At 45.9% G+C, this 26,847-nt stretch overlaps 1 protein-coding gene across 1 annotated transcript in view; it reads left to right on the top strand.

The window, feature by feature from the left end:
• The window catches only part of LOC139275858 (ecto-NOX disulfide-thiol exchanger 1-like), a 287,201-nt gene that overhangs the window by 27,311 nt on the left and 233,043 nt on the right, over window positions 1–26,847 (top strand). The window contains exons 2-3 of the mRNA XM_070893066.1: window positions 5,752–5,889; window positions 24,933–25,106. Coding sequence (XP_070749167.1) covers window positions 5,752–5,889; window positions 24,933–25,106 — 312 coding nt within the window. The remainder of the gene's footprint in view (window positions 1–5,751; window positions 5,890–24,932; window positions 25,107–26,847) is intronic.

Raw genomic sequence — 26,847 nt, 5'->3', positions numbered from 1 at the left:
TCTAAATGTCTGCCATTGCCCATCCACAGTCAACCACTGAAGTATCATTTGCCAATCTATCCTAGACAATTCACGCCTCATACCGTCAAAGTTACCCTTTTTTAAGTTCATGGTCTCTGAATTAACTGTTTCATTTTCCATCCTAATGTAGAATTCCACCATATTATGGTCACTCTTTCCCAAGGGGCCTCGCACAATGAGATTGCTAATTAATCCTCTCTCATTACACAATACCTAGTCTAAGATGGCCTCCCCCCTAGTTGGTTCCTCGATATATTGGTCTAGAAAACCATCCCTTATGCACTCCAGGAAATCCTCCTCCACCGCATTGCTTCCAGTTTGGTTCGCCCAATCTATATGCATATTAAAGTCACCCATAATAACTGCTGCACCTTTATTGCATGCACCCTTAATTTCCTGTTTGATGCCCTCCCCAACATCACTACTACTGTTTGGAGGTCTGTACATAACTCCCACTAACGTTTTTTGCCCTTTGGTGTTCTGCAGCTCTACCCATATAGATTCCACATCATCCAAGCTAATGTCCTTCCTAACTATTGCATTAATCTCTTCTTTAACCAGCAATGCTACCCCACCTCCTTTTCCTTTTATTCTATCCTTCCTGAATGTTGAATACCCATGGATGTTGAGTTCCCAGCCCTGAACATCCTGGAGCCAAGTTTGTAATCCCAATCACATCATATCTGTTAACATCTATTTGCACAGTTAATTCATCCACCTTATCAAGGATACTCCTTGCATTAAGACACAAAGCCTTCAGGCTTGTTTTTTTAATACCCTTTGTCCTTTTAGAATTATGATGTAGTGTGGCCCTTTTGTTTCTTGCCTTTGTTTACTCGGCCTTCCACTGTTGCTTTTTACCTTTCTACCATCTGTTTCTGACTCCATATTACTTCGCCCTATCTCACTGCATAGGTTCCCATCCCCCTGCCATATTAGTTTAAACACTCCTGAACTGCATTAGCAAATGTTACCCCCAGGACATCAGTTCCAGTCCTGCCCAAGTGCAGACCGTCCCTTTTGTACAGATCCCACTTCCCCCAGAACTGGTTCCAATGTCCCAGGAATTTGAATCCCTCCCTCTTGCACCACTGCTCAAGCCACATATTTATTCTAACTATCCTGCTCCCTCTACTCTGATTAGCACGTGGCACTGGTAGCAATCCAGAGATTACTACCTTTGAGGTCCTACGTTTTAATTTTAACTCCTAGCTCCCTAAATTCAGCTTGTAGGACGTTTCCCGCTTCTTACCTATATCATTGGTACCTACATGTACCACGACAACTGGCTGTTCACCCTCCCTCTCCAGAATGCTCTGCAGCCACTCCGAGACATCCTTGACCCTTGCACCAAGGAGGCAACATACCATCCTGGAGTCTCAGTTGCGGCCGCAGAAACTCCTATCTATTCCCCTTACAATAGAGTCCCCTATCACTATAGCTTTCCTATTCTTTTTCCCACCCTTCTGTGCAGCAGAGCCACCCACGGTGCCATGAACCTGGCTGCTGGTGCCTTCCCCTGGTAAGTCATCTCCCCCAACAGTATCCAAAACGGTATATCGGACTCCTGCACTACCTTCCTGCTCTTGCCTTGTCTCTTGGTCACCCATTCACTATCTGTCCTAACCCTTACCTGCGGTGTGACCAAGATCGGTGTAAATAAAATGCAGGTTCCAGACTGTGGGTTAGAATTTGCTGTCAGAACAATGGCAAGGCTAATGGTGCTCACCGTTATTTCTGGGTAAATGGCACAGCAACATTAGGCGAGGAACAGATGTGCGGTTAAATGTGAATATCCACAAGATGCTGTCTGAGTTGCGTGCTCCGCCGTTAGCTTTGTGGAAACGGAATTGCGCCCTTAGCCTCCCCATTTTGTTTTTAGGAACTTGCTGTATTTGCCCATTATTTGCCCGTTAAACTCAACGCCTCCTCCTGAGGTCCCCACCATCACAGATGCCAGTCTTCAGCCAATTCAATTCACTCCATGTGATATCAAGAAACGGATTAGCGCACTGGATACAGCAAAGGCAATGGTCCCCGACAACATCCTGGCTGTCGTTCTGAAGACTTGTGCTCCAGAACTAGCGACACCTCTAGTCAAACTGTTCCAGTACAGCTACAACACTGGCATCTACCCGACAATGTGGAAAACTGCCCAGATATGTCCTGTCCACAAAAGGCAGGACAAAACCAATTAGTCGACTCTCAATCATCAGCAAAGTGTCATTGACAGTGCTATCAAGCAACATTTACTCACAAATAACCTGCTCACCAATGCTCAGTTTGAGTTTCGCCAGGACCACTCGGCTCCATACCTCATTACAGCCTTAGTCCAAACATGGGCAAAAGTGGTAAGTAACATTCGTACCACACAAGTGCCATACATTAATTATCTCCAACAAGCAAGAGTCTAACCACCACCCCTTGACATTCAATGGCATTACCATCACTGAATCCCCCAACATCAACATCCTGGAGGGTCACCATTGACCAGAAGCTTAACTGGACCAGCCACATAAACACTAGTCACAAGAGCAGGTCAGAGGCTGGGTATTCTGTGGTGAGTGTCTCACCTCCTGACTCCCCAAAGCCTTTCCACCATCTACAAGGCAGGAGTCAGGAGTGTGATGGAATACTCTCCACTTGCCTGGATGAATGCAGCTCCAACAACACACAAGGAGCTCGACACCTCTCCGGTCCCAGATGCCCTGTTCCCCTCGCTGCAACATTGTCAGCTCACACTTCCAGAAACTTTGTGGGAAAAAATGTTTTGAGCTTCAGGGAGCAGGGGCAAGTCTAACTAATGGCAGACACCATTAGAGGCCCAGTTACAGCAAATACCAGCCCAACAACACCAGGCTTTGTTTCTGGGGCATGCTTCAGGCTGCCCTGCTGAAGCAAAACGGAAAGCTCCTGTTTCTCTGTGATGACCATCCACACGGACCAGCAGGGCCCGGGGAGTGAACTCGGCTTTTCATTCTGACAATGTGCCATTTCACCAAGGTTACCTGCACCCCACAGGGTTCACTAGTGAACCATTCCCGTGTGCATCGGTTACCTGTACCCACAGGGTTCACTAGTGAACCATTCCCGTGTGCACCGGTTACCTATACCCGCAGGGTTCACTAGTGAACCATTCCCGTGTGCACCAGTTACCTGTACCCACAGGTTTCACTAGTGAATCATTCCAGTGTGCACCGGTTACCTGTACCCACAGGGTTCACTAGTGAAACATTCCCGTGTGCACCGGTTACCTATACCCACAGGGTTCACTAGTGAAACATTCCAGTGTGCACCGGTTACCTGTACCCACAGGGTTCACTAGTGAAACATTCCCGTGTGCACCGGTTACCTATACCCACAGGGTTCACTAGTGAAACATTCCAGTGTGCACCGGTTACCTATACCCACAGGGTTCACTAGTGAAACATTCCAGTGTGCACCGGTTACCTGTACCCACAGGGTTCACTAGTGAAACATTCCAGTGTGCACCGGTTACCTGTACCCACAGGGTTCACTAGTGAAACATTCCGGTGTGCACCGGTTACCAGTGTGAAAGGAGCTTTGCTGCAGGAGCCTCGTTAATGGACAGCTTTCTATCATTCCTGCCAATGAAACTGGGCGGCGTAAAACCAGCCACAGTCAACCCCCCACTTCCACATAGGTTTGATTACCAGCCATTCAAATCTACAAAGTCGGTTACAGAATAACAACAAGTTTATTAAATAAAAACAGAAAAAGCTGGAAAACACTCAGCAGGTCAGGCAGCATCTGTGGAAAGAGAAGCAGAGATAAGATTTCAGATCGATGACCCTTCGTCAGAACTGGAAGAGATTCGAGATGAACAGTTTTTAAGCAGGTATAGAGCCAGGGAAAGGGGGAGGGCAGGAGAAGAACAACAGGGGAAGGTGTGTGATAGGGTGATGGGCAGGAGTGATTCAATGACCAAAGGGATGCTGGTCCAAGGCAAAGGGGGTAGTAATGGGACAAGTAAAGAAACAAAAGATGGATCCAGATGAAGTGTCGATGGTTAAAGCAGAATAGCAGAGGGGGAGAGAAGTTGGGAAACTCTGGTAAAGAGGTTAAGGATCTTGTGGCCCAGGAATGTGGCAAGGAAAGGTGACTAGACCCCAATAAGGTTATTGCATAGGATTACATAGGGTTAGATAGGATTACGTAGGATATATGGCACAGGAACAGGCCATTCGGCCCAACCAGGCTATGCCAGTGTTTATGCTTCACTTGAGCCTCCTCCCATCTTTCCTCATCTAAATCTATCAGCATCACCCTCTATTCCAGTCTCCCTCAGTTGCTTGTCTAGCCTGCCCTTAAATGCATCGATACTATTCGCTTCAACCACTCCCTGTGGTAGCGAGTTCCACATTCTCACCACTTTTTGGGTAACAAAGTTTCTTCGGAATTCCCTATTGGATTTCTTGGTGACTATCTTATATTGATGAGCTCTAGTTTTGCTCTTCCCCACAAGTGGAAACATTCCGTCTGTATCCACTCTATCAAAACCTTTCATCATTTTAAAGACATCTGTTTGATCACCCATCAGCCTTTTTTCAAGAGAAAAGAGAGACGCAGCTTGTTCATCCTTTCTTGATATCTATACCCTCACATTTCTGGTATCATCCTTGTAAATCTTCTCTGCACTCTCTCCAGTGCCTCAATATCCTGTTTATAATATGGGGACTACAAGTGTGGTCTAACCAAGGTTCGATACAGGTATTAACATGTAATTAACATGGTTAACTGAGAAAGGAGCATTTAATTCCTTATGGCCCCAGTAGACAAATTATATCAGGAATCCAAACACTTGACATCAGGCATCCCAACATTAAATTTCAGATTTATAAAACCTGCCAATGATGCTTCACCCATCATTCCTGCATGTAGGGCAGACCTTGCGAGGCTTCACTGTCTGGCGGAGCCTTGCTCGATGCGAGTGCAGGACACAGGATTGGAGCTGCAATGTTGCTGCCTCTATCTCCAGCCCCTGCTGGTGTGTAGTGAGGCTCTGGTCAACCGAAGAGGCTCACAATCTCTGCGCTACATTGCTCACCAATTGAGCTTCCATAGCTCTCTGAGGCAGCGAATCCCACAGATTCACAACCCTCAGAGAAGAAATTTCTCCTCATCTCTGTTTTAAATGGGCGGCACCATATTCTAAGATCATGCCCTCTAGTTCCAGTCAGTGGAAACGTCCTCTGCATCCACCTTGTCAAGCCCCCTCATAATCTTATACATTTCGATAAGATCACCTCTCATTCTTCTGAACTCCAATCAGTAGAGGCCCAACCTACTCGACCTTTCCTCATCCGAACAGCGGCAACTCCGACAGTGCAGCACTCCCTCAGCACTGCATTGGGGTGTCAGCCTGTGTTACTGTCTCTGGAGTGGGGCTTGAACCCACGACCTTCTGACTCAGAGGTGATTGTGCTCCCACTGAGCCACAGCTGACACATCACTGTTCCCAGAGAAGGTCAGCTGCTCGGGAATCTTGTCTCTGCAGGAACGGTTTACACGACTAAAATGAAGGAAAGAAATAAAAGGGATGCACAAAGCACCCTGTTTCTAATTGCCACGACAGGACAATACTGACACTGAGAGAAAACAAGTCTCACAATCGGCCTGGATTCATGCAGCCAAACAGTATTTTATATCCTTTAGCCCAGGGCAAGATCTAACTTTACTTACTTAAATGATTTCCATTTGTTTTCCCAGGAACAGCAGGTTTGGAAGGCCTAGTCGTTGGCCCCAGTCAGATCAGCATGTCCCTCACTGACACCACAGCATGGACTACTGCTCTGAACAACATGGGGATCGCCCCAGTGGGACTGGCTGGGTCACCCCTGCTCTCAGGTAAATATGCTCAGAGGATCTGTCTGATGGAACATTGAACCCTGATCTTCTAAACTTGAGTAAGGGCATGCCGCCCACGGCCACAGGAACCTGCGGGATTGGATGAGGCTCCTGATGGTCCTATGGCTCGTACCTTATGCACCACGGCAACTTCACCGCAATAGAATCTGGGAAGAGTAGAGAGAACGTTTTACGGTTCTGTGGGACGTTATGTTCCCATATGGAGGATGAGTGTCAGATAGCCGTGCCCTATGAAAATAAACCATTGGATGGAGGGTGCAGCATGGTGAATTGCTGGGTTGAAGCAGCTATAACTTGTTCTGATACTCCCACCAAGTAAATGTCCATCGAGGGTACAGGCTGAGCAAATACCTGCACCTGTCGAAGCTCCAGTCATTGTGGCGAGCCGGCGAGCAGTGAGAGAGTCAGTAAGCTCTTATTAAGACGACAGTAAAACACTGCAGATCAGCGATCCCTGCAGGCTGCACTGTGCTCTGCGCAGCCTGTTTCTTTCAATGTGCGGCCCCTTTAAAGTTCTGCGCATGCGCGGTGTTTCCAACGCTGTGAGCGGCCTGTGAGGACCCTGCAGATTACTGCGCGACCACGCACGCGCACAGCTCAGCGTGAGCATTGCCTCAGACGTTGGAAATCTGAACTAAAAACAGAAAATGCTGGAAACACTCAGCAGGTCAGGCAGTGGAGAGAAACAGAGTTAACGTTTCAGGTCGAAGACCCTTCGTCAGAAATGGAAGAAGTTAGAGATTCATCACTTTGTAAGTGAGCAAGCTCTCCCAGAATAGTGCAGCACCAAAGATGGCCATTCTAGTCTGTGCCGGCTCCTTCAAAGTGCAATCCAGTTAGTCCCATCCCCCGCTCTTTCCCCATAATCTCTGCATATGTTTCTCTTTCAAGTATTTATCCAATTCCCTTTTAAAGATGATTATTGAACCTGTCTCCACCACCCTGTCAGGCCGTGCATTCCCGATCCTAACCACTCGCTGTGTAAAAAGGTTTCTCCTCATGTTGCTTCTGGTTCTTTTGCCAATCACTTTAAATCTGTGCCCTCTGGGTGTCGACCCTTCACCCATTGGAAACAGTTTCTCTTTATTTAATCTATCTAAACCCTTCATAATTGTAAACACGTCGATCAAATCTCCTCTTAGCCTTCTCTGCTCCACGGATAAGAACCCCAGCGTCTCCAGTCTATCCACGTAACTGTAATCCCTCAAACCTGTCACTGTTCAAGCAGAACTCTTCTGTACCCTCTTCAAAGCCTCACTTTCTTCCTAAAGTGCGGAGCCCAGAATTGGACACAATACTCCAGCTGGGGCTGAACTAGTGTTTTATCCAGGTTTAGCATAACTTCCTGAGATTTGTACTCTCTGCCTCTATTTATAAAGCCCAGGATCCCATATGCTTTATGTTTTGTTAACCTGCCCTGCCACCTTCAAAGATTTGTGCACAAACACCCCCAGGTCTCTCTCTTCAAAACTGTACCATTTAGCTTGTATTGTCTCTCCTCATTCTTCCTACCAAAATGTATCGGCCCAGAAATCCCGGCCTTCCTGGGTCCATACGGAGTGAGAACAGACCCGGGAAGGCAACGCACAATGCGCATTTGCTGAAAACCGGCTTTTCTGATCTGTCCAGCTGGAGCTTGACAGATCTTCCGTATCCCCACATCCAGGACATTCGCATGGGCAAGATTGGGGGATTTACCCATCTCTTGCCCAGCAGATGTCCTGAAAACTCTTGCGTCTGATAAAAGCAGGCACATAGCCTCCCTTTACAGGTGCAAGAGTTTTAAAACACACTCAAAACATAAAATAAAATTTTAAAAACACATTTTATTTTTAGAAACTCTGCCCACTACATTAAATTTTTTTTAAAGCAAAATTTAAAAAACTTTTTTAAAAATTGGAAATATATATATATTTTTAATAATACATAAATAACTTTAATTTAAATTAATCTTAAATATGTAGTGTATTTTTTCTATTTTTTATTACTGATTTATGTGTTTTGGGGGAGGGGGTTCCCATTCATGGTAATGGGAACTCCAACTTATGAAGTTCCCATTATTATGAATGAGAACTTACTTTACCTTGATTGGCTGCCCAGAGCCATGTGACTGCAGCTCCAGCCCTGCGCACGTCCTGACGTGCACGCGCTGCGATGCGCAGTCAGTGGTGGCCTCAGGACCGGGATCTCTGGTGGTCGCAGCAGGTTCAGGTAGGTGCGCATCTTTCTTCTAGAATCCAGTCGAACGCCCGCAGGAAGGAGAAACCAGGATTTCTGGGCCATCATCTTATACTTTTCTACATTGAATTTCATCTGCCTTGTGTCTGCCCATTTTACCAGCTTGTCTATTTTCTCTTGAAGTCTATTACTATCTACCTCACTGTTTACTGCACTTCCAAGTTTCGTGTCATCTGCAAATTTTGAAATTGTGCCCTGTACCCCCTAGTCCAAGTCATTAATGTATATCAAAAACAGGAGTGGTGCTAGTATTGAACCTTGGGGAACACCACTGTATACCTCCCTCCAGTCTGAAAAGCCCCCATTCACCACAACGCTCCATTTTCTATCCCTTAGCCATGCTGCTACTGCCCCTTTTATCCCATGGGCTTCAGTTTTGCTAACAAGTCTAATATGTGGTACCTAATCAAACGCCTTTTGGAAATCCATATACACAACATCAACAACACTGCCCTCCTTCACTCAGTTACCTCTTCACAAAATTCAATCAAGGTAGTCAAACACGATTTGCCCTTAACAAATCCATGCTGGGTCTCCTATATTGGTCCACACTTGTCCAAGTTGCTGTTAATTTTCTCCTGTATTATCGTTTCTAAAAGCTTCTCCACCACCGACGTTAAACTGACTGGCCTGTAATTGCCAGGTTTATCCTTCTCCCCTTTTGTGACCAACACTGTAACATTTGAAATCCTCCAGTCCTTTGGCACCACCCCTGTATCTAAGGAGGATGGGAAGATTGTGGTCAGCACCTCCGCAATTTCTACCCTTACTTCCCTCAGCAACCGAGGATGTATCCCATCTGGACTGGGTGACTTCTCTAATTTAAGTACCGCCAGCCTTTCTAGTGCTTCCTCTTTATCTATTTTTATCTCATCCAGTATCCTGGCAATCTCCTCATTTATCATAGCTTTGGCAAATTCGTCTTCCTTGGTAAACACCTATGCAATGTACTCATTTAGTACCTCAGCCATGTCTTCTGCCTCTGCCAATAGATCTCCATTTTGATCCCTAATCGGCCCCACCGCTCCTGTGACAATCCTTTTACTGTTAATGTGCTTATCGCCAACCTTTGGATTCCCTTTTATGTTCGCCACCAATCCATTCTCATACTATCTCTTTGCCCCTCGTATTTCCTTTTTCATTTGTCCTCTGTACTATATTCAGCCTGACTCTCCCTTGTATTAACAAGCTGATATCTCTCATATTCCCTCTTTTTCTGCTCCATCCGACTCTCCAACTCCTTCGCCGTCCAGGGAGCTCTGCCTTTGGTTGCCCTCCCTTTGGCTGCCCTCCCTTGTCCCCTTGTGGGAATGTACCTCGACTGTACCCGAACCATCTCCTCTTGAAAGGCCACCCATTGCTACATTACATTCGTACCTGCCAGTCTTTGCCTCCAGTCTTTACAAACTGGAGTCAAAGGGCCTGATCTTTCCTTAATCTGCTAAAATTAGCCCTAATCCAGTTCAGTATTTTTATTCCAGACAGCTCCTTGTCCATCTCCATAACTAATCTAAACCATCTGATGCTATGATCACTATTGCCAAGATTCACCCCGACTGTGACATTCTTCATTTCACTCACTTCTTTCCCCAGGACCAGATCCAACAATGACACCTTCCTCATTGGGCAGGAAATATACTGATTAAGAAAAATCTACTGAACACACTTAAGAAATTCCTCCCCTTCTCTGCCCTTAACAGGATTACTGCCCTATTCAATATTGGGGTAGTTAAAGTCTCCCATTATCACTATTCTATAGTTCTTGCACCTCTTAGTAATTTCTTTGAAATCGGCTCATCTGTCTCATTCCCATCATTTGGTGGCCTATAAATATAAAGTAGCATAATATCTCCTCTATTGTTGCTTACCTCCAACCAAATACATTCTGTCTTTGACCACTCAAGGACATTCTCTCTTTCATCAAACTGCTACTCCTCCTTTTTTCTCTCTGTCTTCCTTCAATACCTTGTACCCAGGAATATTAAGCATCCAATCTGGCCCTATGTTAAGCCAGGTCTCAGTCATCGCCACTTCATCATATTCCCACATGGCTTTCGCCTGCCACTCACAAACCTTATTAACCACACTTTGTGCATTTACACATGTGCAATCTAAACCTCACTTAGTCCTCTTTGTAGTTTCTATGATCCCACCTAATTCTGTATTATTTCTGTCTAGAACTGTCTCACCCAGTCTTCAACATCTTGATTCAACTTTTTAATGCTACATCTTGGTGCCAAACACCTGCCAAATTAGTGGTAACCCTCCCCCACATCACTCGTTAACCTGCCCACAAGGATTTTATTCCCAGCTCAGTTCAGGTGCAACCCATCCATCTTGTACAGGTCCTGCCTACCCCAGAACTGGTCCCAATGTCCCAGGAACCTGAAGCCCTCCCTCCTGCACCATGTCTCTAGCCACGCATTAACCTGCCATATCCTCCTATTTCTACTCTCACTAGCGCATGGCACTGGGACTAATCCAGAGATTACTACCTTTTGAGGTCCTGCTCTTTATCATCCTCCCGAGCTCCTTAAACACTGACTGCAGGACCTCAACACTTTTCCTTTCTATGTCGTTGGTTCCAACATGGGCCACGATTTCTCCCTCTTCCCCTTCCCCCACAGAATGTTCTGCACCCTCTCCATAACGTCCCTTACACTGGCACCAAGGAGGCAACACACCATGCAAGACTCGCGTCGACGGTAGCAGAACTGCTGTCTGTGCCCCTGACTATCGAATCCCCAATTACAGCTACATTCCTACACGATGTTGTCCTCCCTGTGCAAACTTTGCCTTACGATATCGGGCTCAGGAATGCTCTCCTTCCAGGTGTTGTCACCCTCACCCCCAACACCCCCTCCCCTTCCCATGGCACCTTTCCGTGCAAGAGCAGGAGATGCAAAACCTGCCCTTTTACCTCCTCCCTTCCCACTGTCCAGGGCCCTAAACACTCCTTCCAGGTGAAACAGAGATTTACTTGTAAGTCTTTCAATTTAGTATACTCTATTCACTGCTCACGATGTGGTCTCCCCTACATTGGGGAGACCAAACGCAGATTGAGTGACCGCTTTGCGGAACACCTCCATTCAGTCTGTAAGTGTGACCCCGAGCTTCCGGTCGCCTGTCACTTTAATTCTCCACTCCACTCCCACTCTGATATCTGTGCCCTCGGACTCCTGCACTGTTCCAATAAAGCTCAACGCAAGCTCGAGGTATAGTATATTCTCTACAACATCATAAATACACACTCACAAGATGGCTTCAACTCAGGAACTTTATATTTTGAGCAATGGCTGCATCACCACAGTGGTCCACTAGGTGGAGCAGTAGTCCACTAGATGGAGCTATATATTACACTGCTCCCTCCTTAATGAAGAATTAATTATAACAAAATAATCATCATGCATAACGTGCATGGTTATACATAACAAAAGATATGGACTTATTTTGCCATATTTACAAATCAAACTTAACCACTTGTTTTCTGTTTTGAAGAGGATACCTTCGCTCTTTAACAGAACTTTCCAAACATAGTGTTAACCTTCGACACATTCTCGGCTGAGCCTGAGGAGAGTTTTTCCTCCAAGGGCAATCCTTGATTTACATTTGAACTCTCTACAACTTCAGACTGTTTGTCAGCCTGACTCGGACTCAGACTTAAATTCTGACTTTCTCTTGGATTTGTTTCTCATACATCTGGTACTCTACTTATAACGGCCCCAAGTTTCCACATGATTTGCTCCTGATTTTTAGGAGCAACTGGTGGAGAACGGAGTATCTTAGAAATCGCAATTTTCCACATTTAAGTTTTCTGCAGTTCTAGTCAGTTAGAACAGTTTCACTTTTGAACAGAATTTTTTTTCAAAAGGGGGCGTGTCCGGCCACTGACGCCTGATTTGAAAGTTTCCACAGTGAAAACGTACTCCAAACTAACTTAGAATGGAGCAAGTGAAGATTTTTGTAGGCCTGAAAAAACCTTGTCTACACATTAAAAAATCAGGCGCAGGTTACAAATTAGGCGTCGGGAACGAGGTGGGGGGGGGAGGGGGGGGGAAGGGAATTCATTACATTCTACAATAAATCATTAGTTATACTTATACAAATATTATACAAATAATTCCAACCTGAATAAAAATTTATCAGCAAAATAAAGATTAAATAAACCATGTTCCTACCTGTGTGAAAGTGCTTCAAGCAGGGAGAAGGCTGCAGGAAGCCTCACAAGTTGAGGCAGCCGTTCCCGACGGCAGGGGGTGGTGAGGAGGCAGTAAGGGCCCGACCGACCGCAGCTGGGGGGGAGGCAGGGAGAAGGCAGCCGTTCCCGACGGCATGGGGGGGGGAGGCAGTAAGGGCCCAACCGACCGCAGCGGGGGGGAGGCAGGGAGAAGGCAGCCGTTCCCGACGGCATGGGGGGGGGGAGGCAGTGAGGCCCGACCGACCGCAGCGGGGGAGAGGCAGGGAGGAGGCTGCAGGAAGCCTCAGAAGTTGAGGCAGCCATTCCCGACGGCAGTGGGGGGGGGCGGAGGCCCCCTTACCGTCGGTCGGGCCCGTCGGGAAACGGCTGCCTCAACTTCTGAGGCGTCCTGCAGCCTTCTCACTGCTGCAAGAAACCTCAGTGCTGATCATGGAAGGGCAATGTGGTTTTATTAAAAAATGTTAAAAATTGAACAGCTACAAAGAACTACAAAAATGGCCGAGTGCCAATGTTTCCTTCACACTGCGCGTGCGCGAACACTCCCAACGCGCACGTGCAGGGTTGCCGGCACGAAAAAAACTCACTTAAATGGTACCCACCCCCTCCTACTTACAAAATCGGCGCGAGTGGTAGGCTCCGCCCCCTGGGCGCCGCGCCAAGCAGACATCGAGCTGCAAAGCGCTCGAGAATAGCGCGTTTTTTTTCAGGCGCCGTTTTCGGCGCGAAAAACAGGCGCCCAGCTCGGAGGGGCACCTGTTTTGCCGTGTGTGGAAACTTGGGGCCAACAAGACTATCTGCTGAGTCAGAAACAATCGAATCATTCCAACTTCCAACTCCTTCCAGATCTGTAGATAAAATATCAATGTGAACAAACCTAACCTGGCCATGATCAAACGTCTTGGCCAAATATGTGTGAGGACCACATATCTTCACCACTCTTCCTGGTAACCACTTTAACCATTTATGGTGATGGTTCTTCACTCTCACCTGCTGATTCAATTTCACACTTCTATATCTTACTCTACCTCTATCATGATTCACTTTCTGTCTTAATTGTTTCTCTTCTACTGACTGTGCCGAGTTTGGCTTTTACAACAAGCACCTGGTTCGTGGCTGTTGTTTGAGAAATAACTCTGCTGGTGTTCTCTCAGTAGATGTATGAGGAGTATTACGATAAGTAATTAGGAAATTTGCTAATTTGTGGTCCAACGACAACTGCCGTTTCTTTGTTCGCAATGTTGGATCCAAATCCATTCAGTTTAAAAACGGGACTCGCCCCTCCAGCATGAAGATATCACAAAGGACTGCCAACAATAGCTGGTCATCCTCTGCAAGTGCTGCAGGATGCATGAACAATACAATGTGTACTGTGCCTCACCTTACCATCTGACTTAGGTACAACAATGGGTGTAGCCTAATTAAATAGATCTATCTTAGAGATAATGTTCTCAGTCTCTTGTCCTTTGAGTTCTTGCCCAACGTTCTCCTTGAGTGCATATGGTACAGGATGTGGTTTGCAGTAAACTAGTCTAGTGTCCTTCTGTACCCTGACACTCGCCTTGAATCAGACTGCCTGTTTCGCAGAAGACCCTCAGATACTTCTTGATGACATCATCCTTCAATGCAAATCTCGTTTCAACATGAAGAATCTCATTCCAATCCAGCTTCAGTGATCCCAACTAATTTCTACCGAGTAAGGCAGGCTTGTCTGCTGCCACTACTAAGAGAGGCAAGCTCTGAAATTGATCCTTGTATTTCAGCGGTACAGTGATACGTCCTACTACAGGAATGTTCTCTCCTGAGTAGCCTTGCAGCTCTATCTTCGACTTTTCCAGTGGAAAATTATTGAACTTGTCGAGATATAGCGATTCTGGTACTACGCTCACAGATGCAGCAGTGTTGATTTCCATGGCTATCTTGGTTCCTGCACTGTCTATTTGGATGACGATACTTTTCGAATCACTGTTAGATACCTTTGTGCTGCTGATGACGTGTATACCTTCGTCCTGTTGCTTTTCTTCCATGCTATGTACTCTCTGGGGATTTGTACTTATAGCCTGGAAAGTTGGTTTACTCTTCAGTCGGCATGCCTTTGCAAGATGCCCAGTTTCTTTTCAGAAGAAACACTCTACCGTCACATACGAGTGCTTTCACAATACTGGTATGCAATAATGTGACAGAGGGTTAAAATTCAAATTCATAACAACCAATAAAAAATAACTTTATCTGGTTCTTCAACAACAGAACAATAACAGGAAAAAGCAAAACGATAATTACTCGATGGCAACTTTATGAAAGTTGCATCAGGACACACAAGCTGCGTTATCTAACATTCATCACTCGGTGTCCAAAAGTGACCTCATAATTGAAAAAATGCTCAATATTCCTCAAAGCTTTCTTTGTTGATAGAATGCCCTTTGGAAGCAAAACATAACATGGATAATTACTACTCCCTTTATCTAATCTTGTAATGTCTTATGTACATATGAGAAAAGGACACTGCGATGCGTGTTACCCCAGTGATACCTACATCCTGTATCTCCCCGTTACAGGGTCACTTTTTTCAATTTGCCATCTTTCATAATTCCAAAAGCCAATTTAGGAAAACCGAAAAGGTTTTGAAGGACACTTGCTGACAGTTTCCAATCTGATGAGGACAAGTGGAATTGTTGCCTTTTATTTGCAAGTTCCAGGTATTTCACTTTACAGACGATGCCACTCCGAGCTTTCCATGATAGGTCTTCCAGAGACGGCCAGATGTACAAGTCACCAGCATGTCTTCTCAGATATTTCAGGTACACTTCCTGCCCTGAGACTTCAAGGATCTGCAGCTAAAGAACAGCATAATGATCATTACTGGCAATATTTTATTCTCTCTTTTCATTTCACAAACTCAATCTAAGTATAACGTTTCTATAATAGCTATAGATTTTCTTAATCTAATTTCCAGCTATTCAAATAGATTACTGGTAGATAGAAAAATCCTTCCCTCTGCCATGAAGATGCTGCTTGAGTGCTTGCCCTTTAGCTCCACTACAGAAAGTTTCCTTGCTGGATGTCTGGTTGTGAACGACTGATTAATAACACATGAGGAAAGATATTAGTAAAGACATCAGAGGTATCAGAACAGCTCAGAACTGCCTTAGTAAACTACGCTATAATTACTCTACAGAGATTAATTACGGAAAGATAAAAAAATATATAATTTCAGTCTACCTATCGAGAAGATCATTTCCAGAAGTGACGTTGGAATCTCCAGTTGTTGATGCATCCACAAATAGAGCCCCATGTCTCCTCCAATTGGTGCCAGTGTAGAGGATGTTACCTGCGATGTGGATGGGTTGCAGCCAATGGATGCAACGTCCAGGTTGGTAACGTCATCTGTTGGGGCTGAAGAATATTCTCTGTAGAAAGATGAACAAATGAAGAAAAAAAAAGATAACTAGTTGAGCTTTAGCATTCTTTCATGAGACTATGAAAGTGTTCACAAAATTTTAGTACATATAGGGACAACTTTGAGCAACGTGTTGTCCCAGGCACCTATAGCACGATTTCAATACTGTGTTACCATTGCCAGTTGCTGAGGCCTTTGGCCCCAACAGCCTTTTACTTTTAACCTGCAGGTGATTCACCTCGGTTGTCTGCGACTAGATATGGTACAAAGTTCTCGGGAATATTGGTTGGCCATATCTATTGACACAGCTGTCTGACAAGCTAAATCAAAAGTAAGTTAGGGGTTGTCAAAAACTTTCTTCTGATTGCTTCATTTTTTATCCCACAAACAAATATCTAAGTGAATAGCTAGCTTCGTTAAAGCTACAATGTACTCACTGATACTTTCATCAATGAATTGATCTTGTGTTCCAAAACGATAACTTTCAGCAATTTGCAGGGGCTCAGGACTGTAGTGCTGTTCTAACTTGGTTATAATCTCCGTCAGTGGCCTGTCCTTCAGCTTGATGGGAACAAGCACATTTGTCAGGGTTTCATACACCTCGGGGCCCGTTTCAGTCAGCAAAATAGTCAGTTTTCTTTCTACCACCACCCGGTTATGGTTTTCAACATAGGGGGACTTCGATGATACTTTTTTCAATGGAAAACATTTCTAGCCACTTCACATATGCTCCGAAAGTCTCACGGTCATGATGGAATTCACCGAAGCGTCCTATTATTCCCATAGGTGCGGCCATCTGCACTCTTTAGTTCTGCCAAGTGTGCTTGTAATTTACCTGGGATTTTTAGCTGTTCTGCAACACAAAAGAACCTCTCTATTCTCTCTGTTGTTTGGCTGGAATCATCCACTAATAAAAATTTCAGCTTGGGTATTCAGGAATCCGATCCTTCATCGCCAATGTGGTATATTCTCTACAACATCACAAACACACTCTTACACGATGGCTTCAACTCAGGAACTTGTCAGGTGACCTGTCACCTGGTGCTTTTATTGTATTTCCAGCAATGGCTGCATCACCACAATAGTCCATTAGGTGGAGCAGTAGCCCACTAGATGGAGCTATATATTACACGAGGAACAGCACCTCATCTTTTGTTTAGGCACTTTACAGCCTTCTGGACTCAACATCGAGTTCAACAATTTCAGACCTTAACCCTGCACACATTTCACTCTGATGTATTTTTTCTCTGTGTTTCCCATGGCAGCTGATAATTATCCTGCCATTCACAGCCTATCTAAACTAATCTTTTTCTAACTACTGATATTACCATCTCAAGTCGGCCCATCATCCATTTTGTCTCAAATCTCTCCTGTCTTCCACCCTATCACAGACCTTTCCTTTTGTTCTTTCCTCCTCTCCCCCTTTCAGTGCTCCTTAACAATTTATTCATCTCGAACATTCGGCAGTTCTGATGAAGGGTCATCGACCCGAAACATGACTGACAGCTTAAATAAAACGCTTCTGTTTCCTTTTATTCCAGCCTGGGCTTATTGATTTAAAATGTGATATTTAGGGTAAATTCTGTGAGACCCCGTGCCACTGAGGAGGGTCTCAGTCACAGCGCGTACTGTAAAATTACAGGCTCTGCCCGAACTTACCCTGATGTCTGAGCACTGGTGTAAAAAACTGCATGGAAAGGTGAAGAGATGAGTTGTGGTTCATATAATAATGTCCTGTTTCATTGTATAACTGTGCTGGCCTCTTGTTTATGGAGGGTGCGAGTTGGGAGGCCGGTCAGGAGAGCATTGGGATCGTCGAGTCTGGATGTAACTCAGGCCTTGACAACACATGGAGCTGTTTGAAGTAAACCCCTTGCAAAGAGTGACAGAGCATCAGACCACACTGTCAGAGGCTTCATTCGCTACTCTTTTTAATTCTCTTGTCCCATCTTGTAATGTATTTTCTTTCTTCTTCTTTACGCCTTTTCGTGCCCTCCATCCATCCCTCATTGAAAGGCCTGGCGGCCGGCCTTCTCTCTCAGGCTTCTGTCAGTGACATTCTGAAACTAGCTGCCAGAAGTCCTCAGACTTTCCCTCAGCCTCTGCATGGGAATAACTGCCCTTCAACTGTACCCCAACACCCCAAACCCGTCCCCCACCCCCAACCCCACCCCAAACGGGAACAACTGCCCCCCACCCCCCACTCCAACTCCCCACATGGGAACAACTGCCCCTCACACCCATCCCAACCCCCGACATGGGAACAATTGCCCCTCACGCTCCCCCACCCCTCCCCCATACACGGAAACAACTACCGCTTACCCTCCCTCCCACCTCAACCCCCAACCCGGGAATAACTGCCCCTCACCACCACTCCACCCCCCCCACCCCACCCCGCAACCCCTCCCTAAAAGCACGGTGAGATCAGGAGCCCAACACGCGGGGAGCTGTGGACACAAGTTCTGTAACTCGGTGTTGAAGCTACAAGTACATGGGAGTGATTTTAATCTTGCGCCCCTGGGGGAAACTGAGTGGGTGGGCAGTTAAAAGTGTGCAGGTTACCCGGCCCTTTCCCACCTCTCCGACACTACCCTGCTTGGGTTCCACATGCGGATCAGACACTCGCCCACAGCAGCTGGGAGCCCCATGAATTTATGTAACTCGGGGCCCTGCCCCATCAATAGTTCTCCGATGGTATTTTAACCAGCGGGCTGAAGCAGCTCGGCCGCTGGTGAGAAGGGCGGAGAGACTCTCCAAGGTTAGTGGAAATCTCTCCTTTGTGGGATAGATAAGGAGCAGGAGTGCTCCTCCAAACCCCACCAGGACAGTGGCAGCCTCCCCATCCCTGGACTACCCACCACCACCTCGAGACCCTCTCACAATCCCCTCTCTCCCCATCGCGGCCGAGGCTCAGCGGTTAGAATTAACGAGGCCTCCTGATGACTCTGGCGGACGGAGAATCCGCTCGCAGTTTAGTGCCGGTAACCCGCTGCGAGTTACAATCCACCCCACAGTGTCACTGCCCCCTCCCCCGACCCCACTCATTATTGCAGGCGCTGACAGAACCCTGCCTACACCGGGCATTACACATCCTCGCATGCTTCAATGTTCAAGGCTGGTCATAAGCAGGTGGTTTTGAGAGAATAGAGGAACTTGAGCCAAACAATTTAACTTCCATATGCAAGCAATCTGGTTGTACAATTAGCATAATCTGAATAAGTGAATGTAATGCTGGAGCCAGCCTTAACACTGTTGCCTTCATGTTGCAAAAATTAAAATGTTGCGGATTTAATGGGTGAGCAGAATCCACACAGTTGAAAGCCCCACAATATGCTTGCACCTGATGTCGTGCCTCTTGCTGTTCACATCATCTGTTGATACTGGAATCCAATTAAACCGACAGCCATGAACTGAGAATCAAGTGAGGTAATTTTCTGAGGGAGTGCTGCACTGTCGGAGGTGCCGTCTTTCAGATCAGACATTAAACCGAGGCCCCGTCTGCTCCCCGTGGACATTAAACATCCCGTGGCACTATTTCGAAGAAGAACAGGGGAGTTCTCCCCAGTGTCCTGGCCAATATTTAACCCTCAAGCAACATCACAAAAAAACAGATTATCTAGTCATTATCACATTGCTGTTTGTGGGAGCTTGCTGTGCACAAATTGGATGCTGGGTTTCCTACATTACAACAGTTCAGAAAGTAATGTCAATCCTGTATAAAGAGGCACTCCCAAAAAACAGACTCTTGCAATAAACTGAGACTTATTGAGGGACCCAAATAACTTGCATGGTAAAATATATAAGAGCCACTCTGAGACCATGGACACTCACTAATTATGGACCACAAACGGCCCTCAATGGACCAAGCCCTTTTACAACACGGGACCCAGTCTGCTGCAAAGCCTCTGTATCTGGAACTTACACTGAGTCGGGATCACTGGCTCCCCCTGCAGCTCGCTTCCATTCTGCCTCCAAATTCCATGGGGTCAGAGTGTGGAGGTCAGCGCGAGGCGGCAGGAATGGGAGGCTCTTTACCCAGGATGCACAGGGGCAGGGAAAACCCTCTATCTCTGGGATTGAATGCTTGCATGGCTCGATCCCAGGGATAGAGCGCTTTCTCTGCTGCTGGGGATGCTGAGTCAATAATTCCCCATTCTACTGAAAACTTTACACTACATACACTGACCATTCTGAAAATAAAGTCACCTGCTAAAAAAAAGGATAGCTGATGCCAGTCCCGAAGCTGTCTGTGATTTACAGGGTTTACTGTACTTCATTGGCTGTGAAGCGCTTTGGGGCGTCCTGAGGTTATGAAAGGCACTTTGGAAATGCAAGTTCTTTCTTTCCCAACCTTTGCCAGGTGTGTGACTTCCTGCGATACAATAAAATATTCATTCAGCAGAAACACACGATGGTAAATCTTGGAGGACTGACTGCCACTGTGGAGTCTCGCTTCACTGGAGTGGAGGTCGGTGTGATGTCTGTAAGCTTGTAATGCTTGTAGCTCCACGCTGTGGATGTGGACGTATTGTGTACTGCAACTGCAGAGTAATAATAAACAGAACCAGGTCTTTCCGGTAGTTCTGGACAGAGCAGACTGCCATCTTAAGAAGCTGTGTGTTGTGCTCTGTGAAGATATCACAGTTGGCGACTGAGAATGGAGATTTTTCGAATGTTTAAAGCTTAAATTTTGTTGGTGAAGGATTCAGCCAGCCAACAGAAGACTTTGGAAGTTTCTGTCTTTGAAAAAATAGCTACAAAACCCCAGGTAAACTACAGCACACGGTGAGAACAGCTAGAGATTAAACATGGCAGGTGTAATCAGATATTTGGGAGAATATAGACACGACCAGGAATGTTTTAAAGCGTATGTGGATCGGCTAGAAATGTATTTCACTGCAAATAACATAATCGAAGTTCCAGACAATGCAATCCAAAACCAGACTGTGTTGGAACGGAAGAAAGCGATTTTCTTATTGGTGGCAGGTTCGGCATTATACGAAAATCTTGAAAATCTGCTTGTGCCTGACGAGCCAAAGGACACAACGCTTAAAGAGATTTGAACAAAGCTGGAGCAGCACGATAACCCCAAACCGTTAGAAATTGCTGAAAGCTATCGATTCGGGATTCGGCAGACAGCGAGGCCGATGAGCACGGCCGAACAATATTCCCGAGAATTAAATAATGATTACGGTCGTCAGTCAACCGAGGTAAATCACCTGCAGGTTCAAAGTAAAAGATGGACATGGACGAAAGTCTCAGAAACTGGAAATCCTACCAGAATGTCGAAGTCATGCTATAGGTGCCTGGGACAACACATTGCTCAAAGTTGTCCATACGTGAAGGCAGAGTGTTTCTTCTGCAGAAAGACTGGACATCTTGCGAAGGCATGCGGACTGAAGGGTAAACCAGCTTTTAAAGCTATGAGTCCAGCGTTCAAAGCTATGAGTAGAAATCCAAAGAGACTGCATGACTTGGAAGAACAACAGCAGGACAAGGAGATGTTAGAATTACACGTCATCAGGAGCACGAGGTTAATGGACAGTGATTCGGAAAGCATCAAAATCCACATAGATGTTGCGGGATTCAAGATACCAATGGAAATTGACACGGGTGCATCCGTGAGTGTAATACTGGAGTCACTGTACTGCGACAAATTGCGTGATTTCCAACTGGAGAAATCCAAGATAGAGCTGCGAGGCTACTCAGAAGAGAAAATTCCTGTAGTAGGCCGTATCACCGTACCGGTGAAAAATAAAGATCAATTTCAGAACTTGCCTCTAATAGTAGGTCTGCCTTACTATGAAGAAATTGGTTGAGCTCACTGAAGCTGGATTGGAGTAAGATTTGCTCTGTGGAAACAAGATTTTCATCAACGGATGAGGTTATCAAGCAATATCCGAAGGTGTTCAGCGAAACGGACAGTCCGATCCAAGGCTTCAAGGCGAGTGTTAGGGTACAGAAGGATGTTAGATCAGTTTACTACAAGCCACGTTCTGTACCATATTCACTCAAGGAGAAAGTTGAGCAAGAACTCAAAAGACTAGAGACTGAGAACATTATTTGTAAGATAGATCGATGTAATTGGGCTACACTCATTGTTGTTGAACTGAAGTCTGATGGTAAAGTAAGATTGCGGGGTGATTATAAGTTAACCGTAAACCAGGTTCCAGAGGGTAATGTCCCCAATATATTGCCGAATATAGAAGATTTGTTCACAACACTGACAGGTGGTCAGATCTTCTCAAAACTGGATCTTACGAATGCCTACTTACAGCTTGAACTAGATGAGGAGTCCAAGTCTAGTTTGACTATAAACACGCATCTGGGCCTATATCAATTTAATAGGCTACTATTTGGAGTGTCTTCTGCCCCTGTTATATTCCAAGGGGTGATGAACCAGATTTTGCAAGGTATTGAAGGGGTAGTATGTTATTTGGATGACATACTGATTTCAGCACCAAATAGGCAAATTCATAATAAGATATTGAATGAAGTCCTCAAACTGCTATAGAAGCACAGAGTATGAGTGTCTGCTTGTAAGTGTGAGTTATTTAAAAACTCAGTGGAGTACTTAGGGTACAGAGTAGACAAAGATGGTTTACATCCAACCAAGGAAAAAATTGGATGCAATTAGAAATGCACCCACTCCCAGGAATGTCACTGAACTTCGTTCATTCTTGGGTCTTTTGAACTATTATGGGAAGTTCGTACCAAATTTGGCTACAGTATTACATCCACAGAATGAACTTTTGAAAAAACAGGTCCAGTGGAAGTGGTCAAAAGAATGCGATACAGCATTCAAGGAGTGTAAAAACAAATTGGTAGAGAGCACCATGTTAGTTCACTATGACATATCTAAGGAGATTGAGCTAGCATGTGATGCCTCTCCGTATGGAGTTGGGGCAGTAATCAGTCATGTATCAAGTAGTGGGGAGGAGAGACCAATTGCTTTTGCTTCACGCACTCTCAGTACCAGTGAGAAAAATTATGCGCAAATTGAAAGGGAAGCTTTGGCATTAATATTTGGGGTCAAGAAGTTTCACAAATACTTGTATGGTCATAAGTTTACCATCGTTATGGACCATATGCTCCTAACAGCAATCCTCCATCCAAAGTCCCCAGTTCCAACATTAGCTGTAGCCCGAATGCAGAGATGGGCTTTGATTTTGTCAGCATATACATATGAGATTGAATACAGACGATCAGCTGATCACAGTAATGCTGATGCAATGTCTAGATTGTCTTCCCCATCACAGGTTACACCCGATAGGGAAGAAGTGTTTTATTTTTTATACATTGATGAACTACCAGTCAAAGCTGAAGAGATTGGTAGAGCAACCAAACGTGACCCCGTGATGTCAAAGGTGTATGAGTATATTGCAACTGGATGGCCAAACCAGGTAACAGACAAAGATACACATCCATTCTTCATTCGTAGGAATGAATTATCAGTAGATAAAGATTGTATCATGTGGGGTGCAAGAATGGTTATACCAAAGAAATTCAGGTCCAAATTATTAGGAGACCTCCATGACCAGCACCTGGGAATGTGCTTGACCAACAGTTTTGCACACTGTTATTTATGGTGGCCAGGTCTTGATAAAGATATAGAGTACATTGTGAGTCAGTGTACGACATGTCAATCAGTAAGCAAGCAAACACCACCAGTACCATTACAGCCATGGAAATGGCCTCCCAGGGTGTGGCAAAGGCTACATATTGATTTTGCTGAGTTAGATGGACAACAATTGTTCATTGTAATTGATAGCCATTCAAAGTGGGTTGAGGTGTTTCCAATGTGGAAAATAACAACATTGGATATTTTCTGCATTTGGCCTCCCTGAAGAAATTGTTTTGGATAATGGACCACAATTTCGTTCAGAAAATTTGCACAATTTACGAGCAAAAATGGTGTGAAACACATCAAGGTTCCACCATACCACTCTGCTTTGAATGGTGCAGCAGAGCGCACTGTACAAATTGTAAAATGTGCCCTCATAAAACAAATGTTAGATCCAAATCCAAGGAAACGACAGTTGTCATTGGATCACAAATTGGCTAATTTTTTGATTACATATTGAAATACTCCTCATACAACTACTGGTAGAACGCCAGCAGAGTTGTTTCTCAAGCAACAGCCTCGAACCAGATTCTCATTGTGAAAGCCAAATTTGGCACAGTCTGTAGAAGAGACACAAATTAGACAAAAAGAGAATCATGATAAAGGGAGACTAAAAGAGAGAAGAGTGAAATTAAACCAGAAGGTGAGAGTGAAGAACCATCACCATAAATGGTTAAAGTGGTTACCAGGAAGAGTGGTGAAGATATGTGGTCCTCGCACATATTTGGTAGAGATGTTTGATAATGGACAGGTTAGGTTTGTTCATATTGATCATATTTTACCTACAGACATGGAAGGAGTTGAAGGTGGGAATCATTCAATTATTCCTGACTCATCAGATAGTTTTGATAAACCAGTAGCAAATCCTAAATCCAATGTACTGGAAACAAATCCAGGAGAGAATCAGAATGAAAGTCTGAGTCCGAGTCAGGAAAACAAAGAGCCTGAAGTTAGAGTGAGTTCAAATGAAAATTAAGGCAATTCCATGGAGGAAAACGTTCCTCAGGTTAAGCCTCAAATGAGTGTGAAATCAACACCATGTTTGGAAGGTTCTGTTCGAGATCGAAGGTATCCTCTTCGAAACAGAAAACAAGTGGTAAAGTTAAATTTGTAAATATGTATAAAAATGAAGTTATTTGTGATGTTTGTAATGATGGCTTTTTCATTAAGGAGGGAGAAGTGTGATGTCTGTAAGCTTGTAATGCTTGTAGCGCCACACTGTGGATGTGGGCATATTGTGTACTGCAGCTGCAGAGTTATAATAAACAGAACCAGGTCTTTCCGGTAGCTTCCGGACAGAGCAGACTGCCATCTTAAGAAGCTGTGTGTGTGTGCTCTGTGAAGATATCACATCGGGGAATCCATTGTCCCCGTCAGTGCCCAGAATCAGGCCCGCTGACCTCTGACCTCGATGTTTGATTGGCTGCTCGATGCTCCCACCAAGTGGGGTCCCAGGCCGGGAGCCTCGATCTTAATACTCTGTAATCGAAACATAGTGTTCCTTCTAATGGTAGCTAATACACCATGTACCTGCTGAAACAATAACAGGAGTGTCCTTGTGTCTATAGATCCCCTGTGTGTCCCGGCATTTGAACATGGCCTCGGGATAATGGCAGGAATGGCACCAGTTAACCCAATGATGCCCGGGATAAGCTTACTGCAACCACCCGTCCCGCAAGGGGTACCGGTAATGAAAGAAATTATCCACTGCACAAACTGTACACTCTTTCCAGCAAACCCAAGTAAGTCTGAGAATAGTTGGTCATTTTATACCTTTGATGTGTCTTGGTGGAGTGGGGGAGGAGGGAGAACAAATGTTGGGAAATTGTAAATTGAAATAGTTTTGGGAGGGCACCAACAAATGATCGGGGAGAGACCAGTACGGGGAGGAGTGGGGTGGGGCGGGGGATGGTCGAGTGAAAATCGGGGACCTGGGCCACATCGGGGTGGGGAAGTCAGAGAATGATCGGGGTCCGGGGGGGAGGGGGAGGATCAGGGGCCGGAGGAATGGGAGGGCGCCCGGGTACAGATCGGGGTCTGGGGGGGGGAGGGGGACTGGGTTAGGGAACGATCAGCAACCTGAGGAGCAGGAGTGTAATGTCAGTGGAGTGATCGGGGTCCTGGGGGAGGGGGGAAGTTTCTGATTGCGGGGGGGGGGGGGTGCTGTGGGGGTAATTGGAGGCCTGGGTGGGGTACAGTTTCTGATCATGGTGGGGTGTGGGTGGGTGTGATCGGAGGCCTGGGGTGGGGAGCAGTCTCTGATCATGGTGGGGTGTGGGTGGGTGTGATCGGAGGTCTGGGGTGGGGGGGGTCGGTAACTGATTGCGGAGGGTGGGGGTGTTTGGAGGCCTGGGGTGGTGGGCAGTCTCTGATCATGGTGGGGTGGGGTGGGTGTGATCGGAGGCCTGGGGTAGTGGGCAGTAACTGATTGCAGGGGGTGTGGGGTGGGTCAAGGAGGTAAGTGTAAAGGTACTTGTCTCCTGGATCCAGCAGGCCTTGCCTTACTTTAGCTGCCAGGTTTACGAGCCGTGCAAAACCTGAGCCGCTAAAGTTAAATAGAAAATGGAGGTTAAAGCAGAGGCTTCAAGCATTACTATAATATTTAAATAGAAGACTTGCCTCTTGGGAGCGGATTGGTTACCCCACCCTCTGCCCCACCCTGTCCCACCCCCTGCCCCGCCCCCTGCCCCACCCCCTGCCCCGCCTCCGTTAAACCCAGAAGTGGGCGGGTTGGAGGTGGGTTCTGGTCGGGATTCTGATTTTTTGCACTTTAACTTCCCACACGACCCTGACCCATTTAGACCGTGATTAGCCCATTCAGCCCTCGAACCTGCTCCGCCATTCATTCAGATCGTGGCTGATCTACCCCTCACCATTTACCCACCTTTGCTCCCTATCCCGATACCCTTACCTAAATAAAACCCATCGGCCTCAGCCTTGAAAGCTCCAATTGTTCCAGCACCCACAGACTTTTGGGGAGCAAGTTCCAGATTACTGCTCCCCTTTGTGTGGAAAGGTGCTTCCTGGTTTTGTTCCTGAACGGCCGCGCTCTAGTTTAAAGATTATGTCCCCTTGTTCTTGATTCCCCAACCAGTGGAAATACTTTTCTGTATTCACTCTATCGAATCCTTTAAACACCCCGATCAGATCACCCTTCAATCTTCTATACTCGAGGGAATACGAGCCAAGTTTGTGCAGCCTGTCCCCATAACTGAACCCTCTAAGCCCCGGTATCATTCTGGTGACTCTGTGCCGCACCCTCCAATGCCAGTCGGTCATTCCTGCCGTGGGGTGCCCAGGATTGATGCAATATTCCAGGTGGAGGCTGACCAAGGCCCTGGACAACTTTAGCACCAACTCTTCTCCTTAGTATTCCAACCCAATTGAGATAAAGGCCACCATTCCAGTGGCCTTTCTGATTGCTTTCTGTATCTATCTAATAGCTTTTAATGATTTGTGTCCTTGGACTCCCAGATCTCCTCG

The sequence above is a fragment of the Pristiophorus japonicus genome, chromosome 11 (genome assembly GCF_044704955.1).
Source record: "Pristiophorus japonicus isolate sPriJap1 chromosome 11, sPriJap1.hap1, whole genome shotgun sequence".
NCBI lineage: Eukaryota > Metazoa > Chordata > Chondrichthyes > Pristiophoridae > Pristiophorus > Pristiophorus japonicus.
This window is presented reverse-complemented; position numbering and strand designations above follow the sequence as displayed.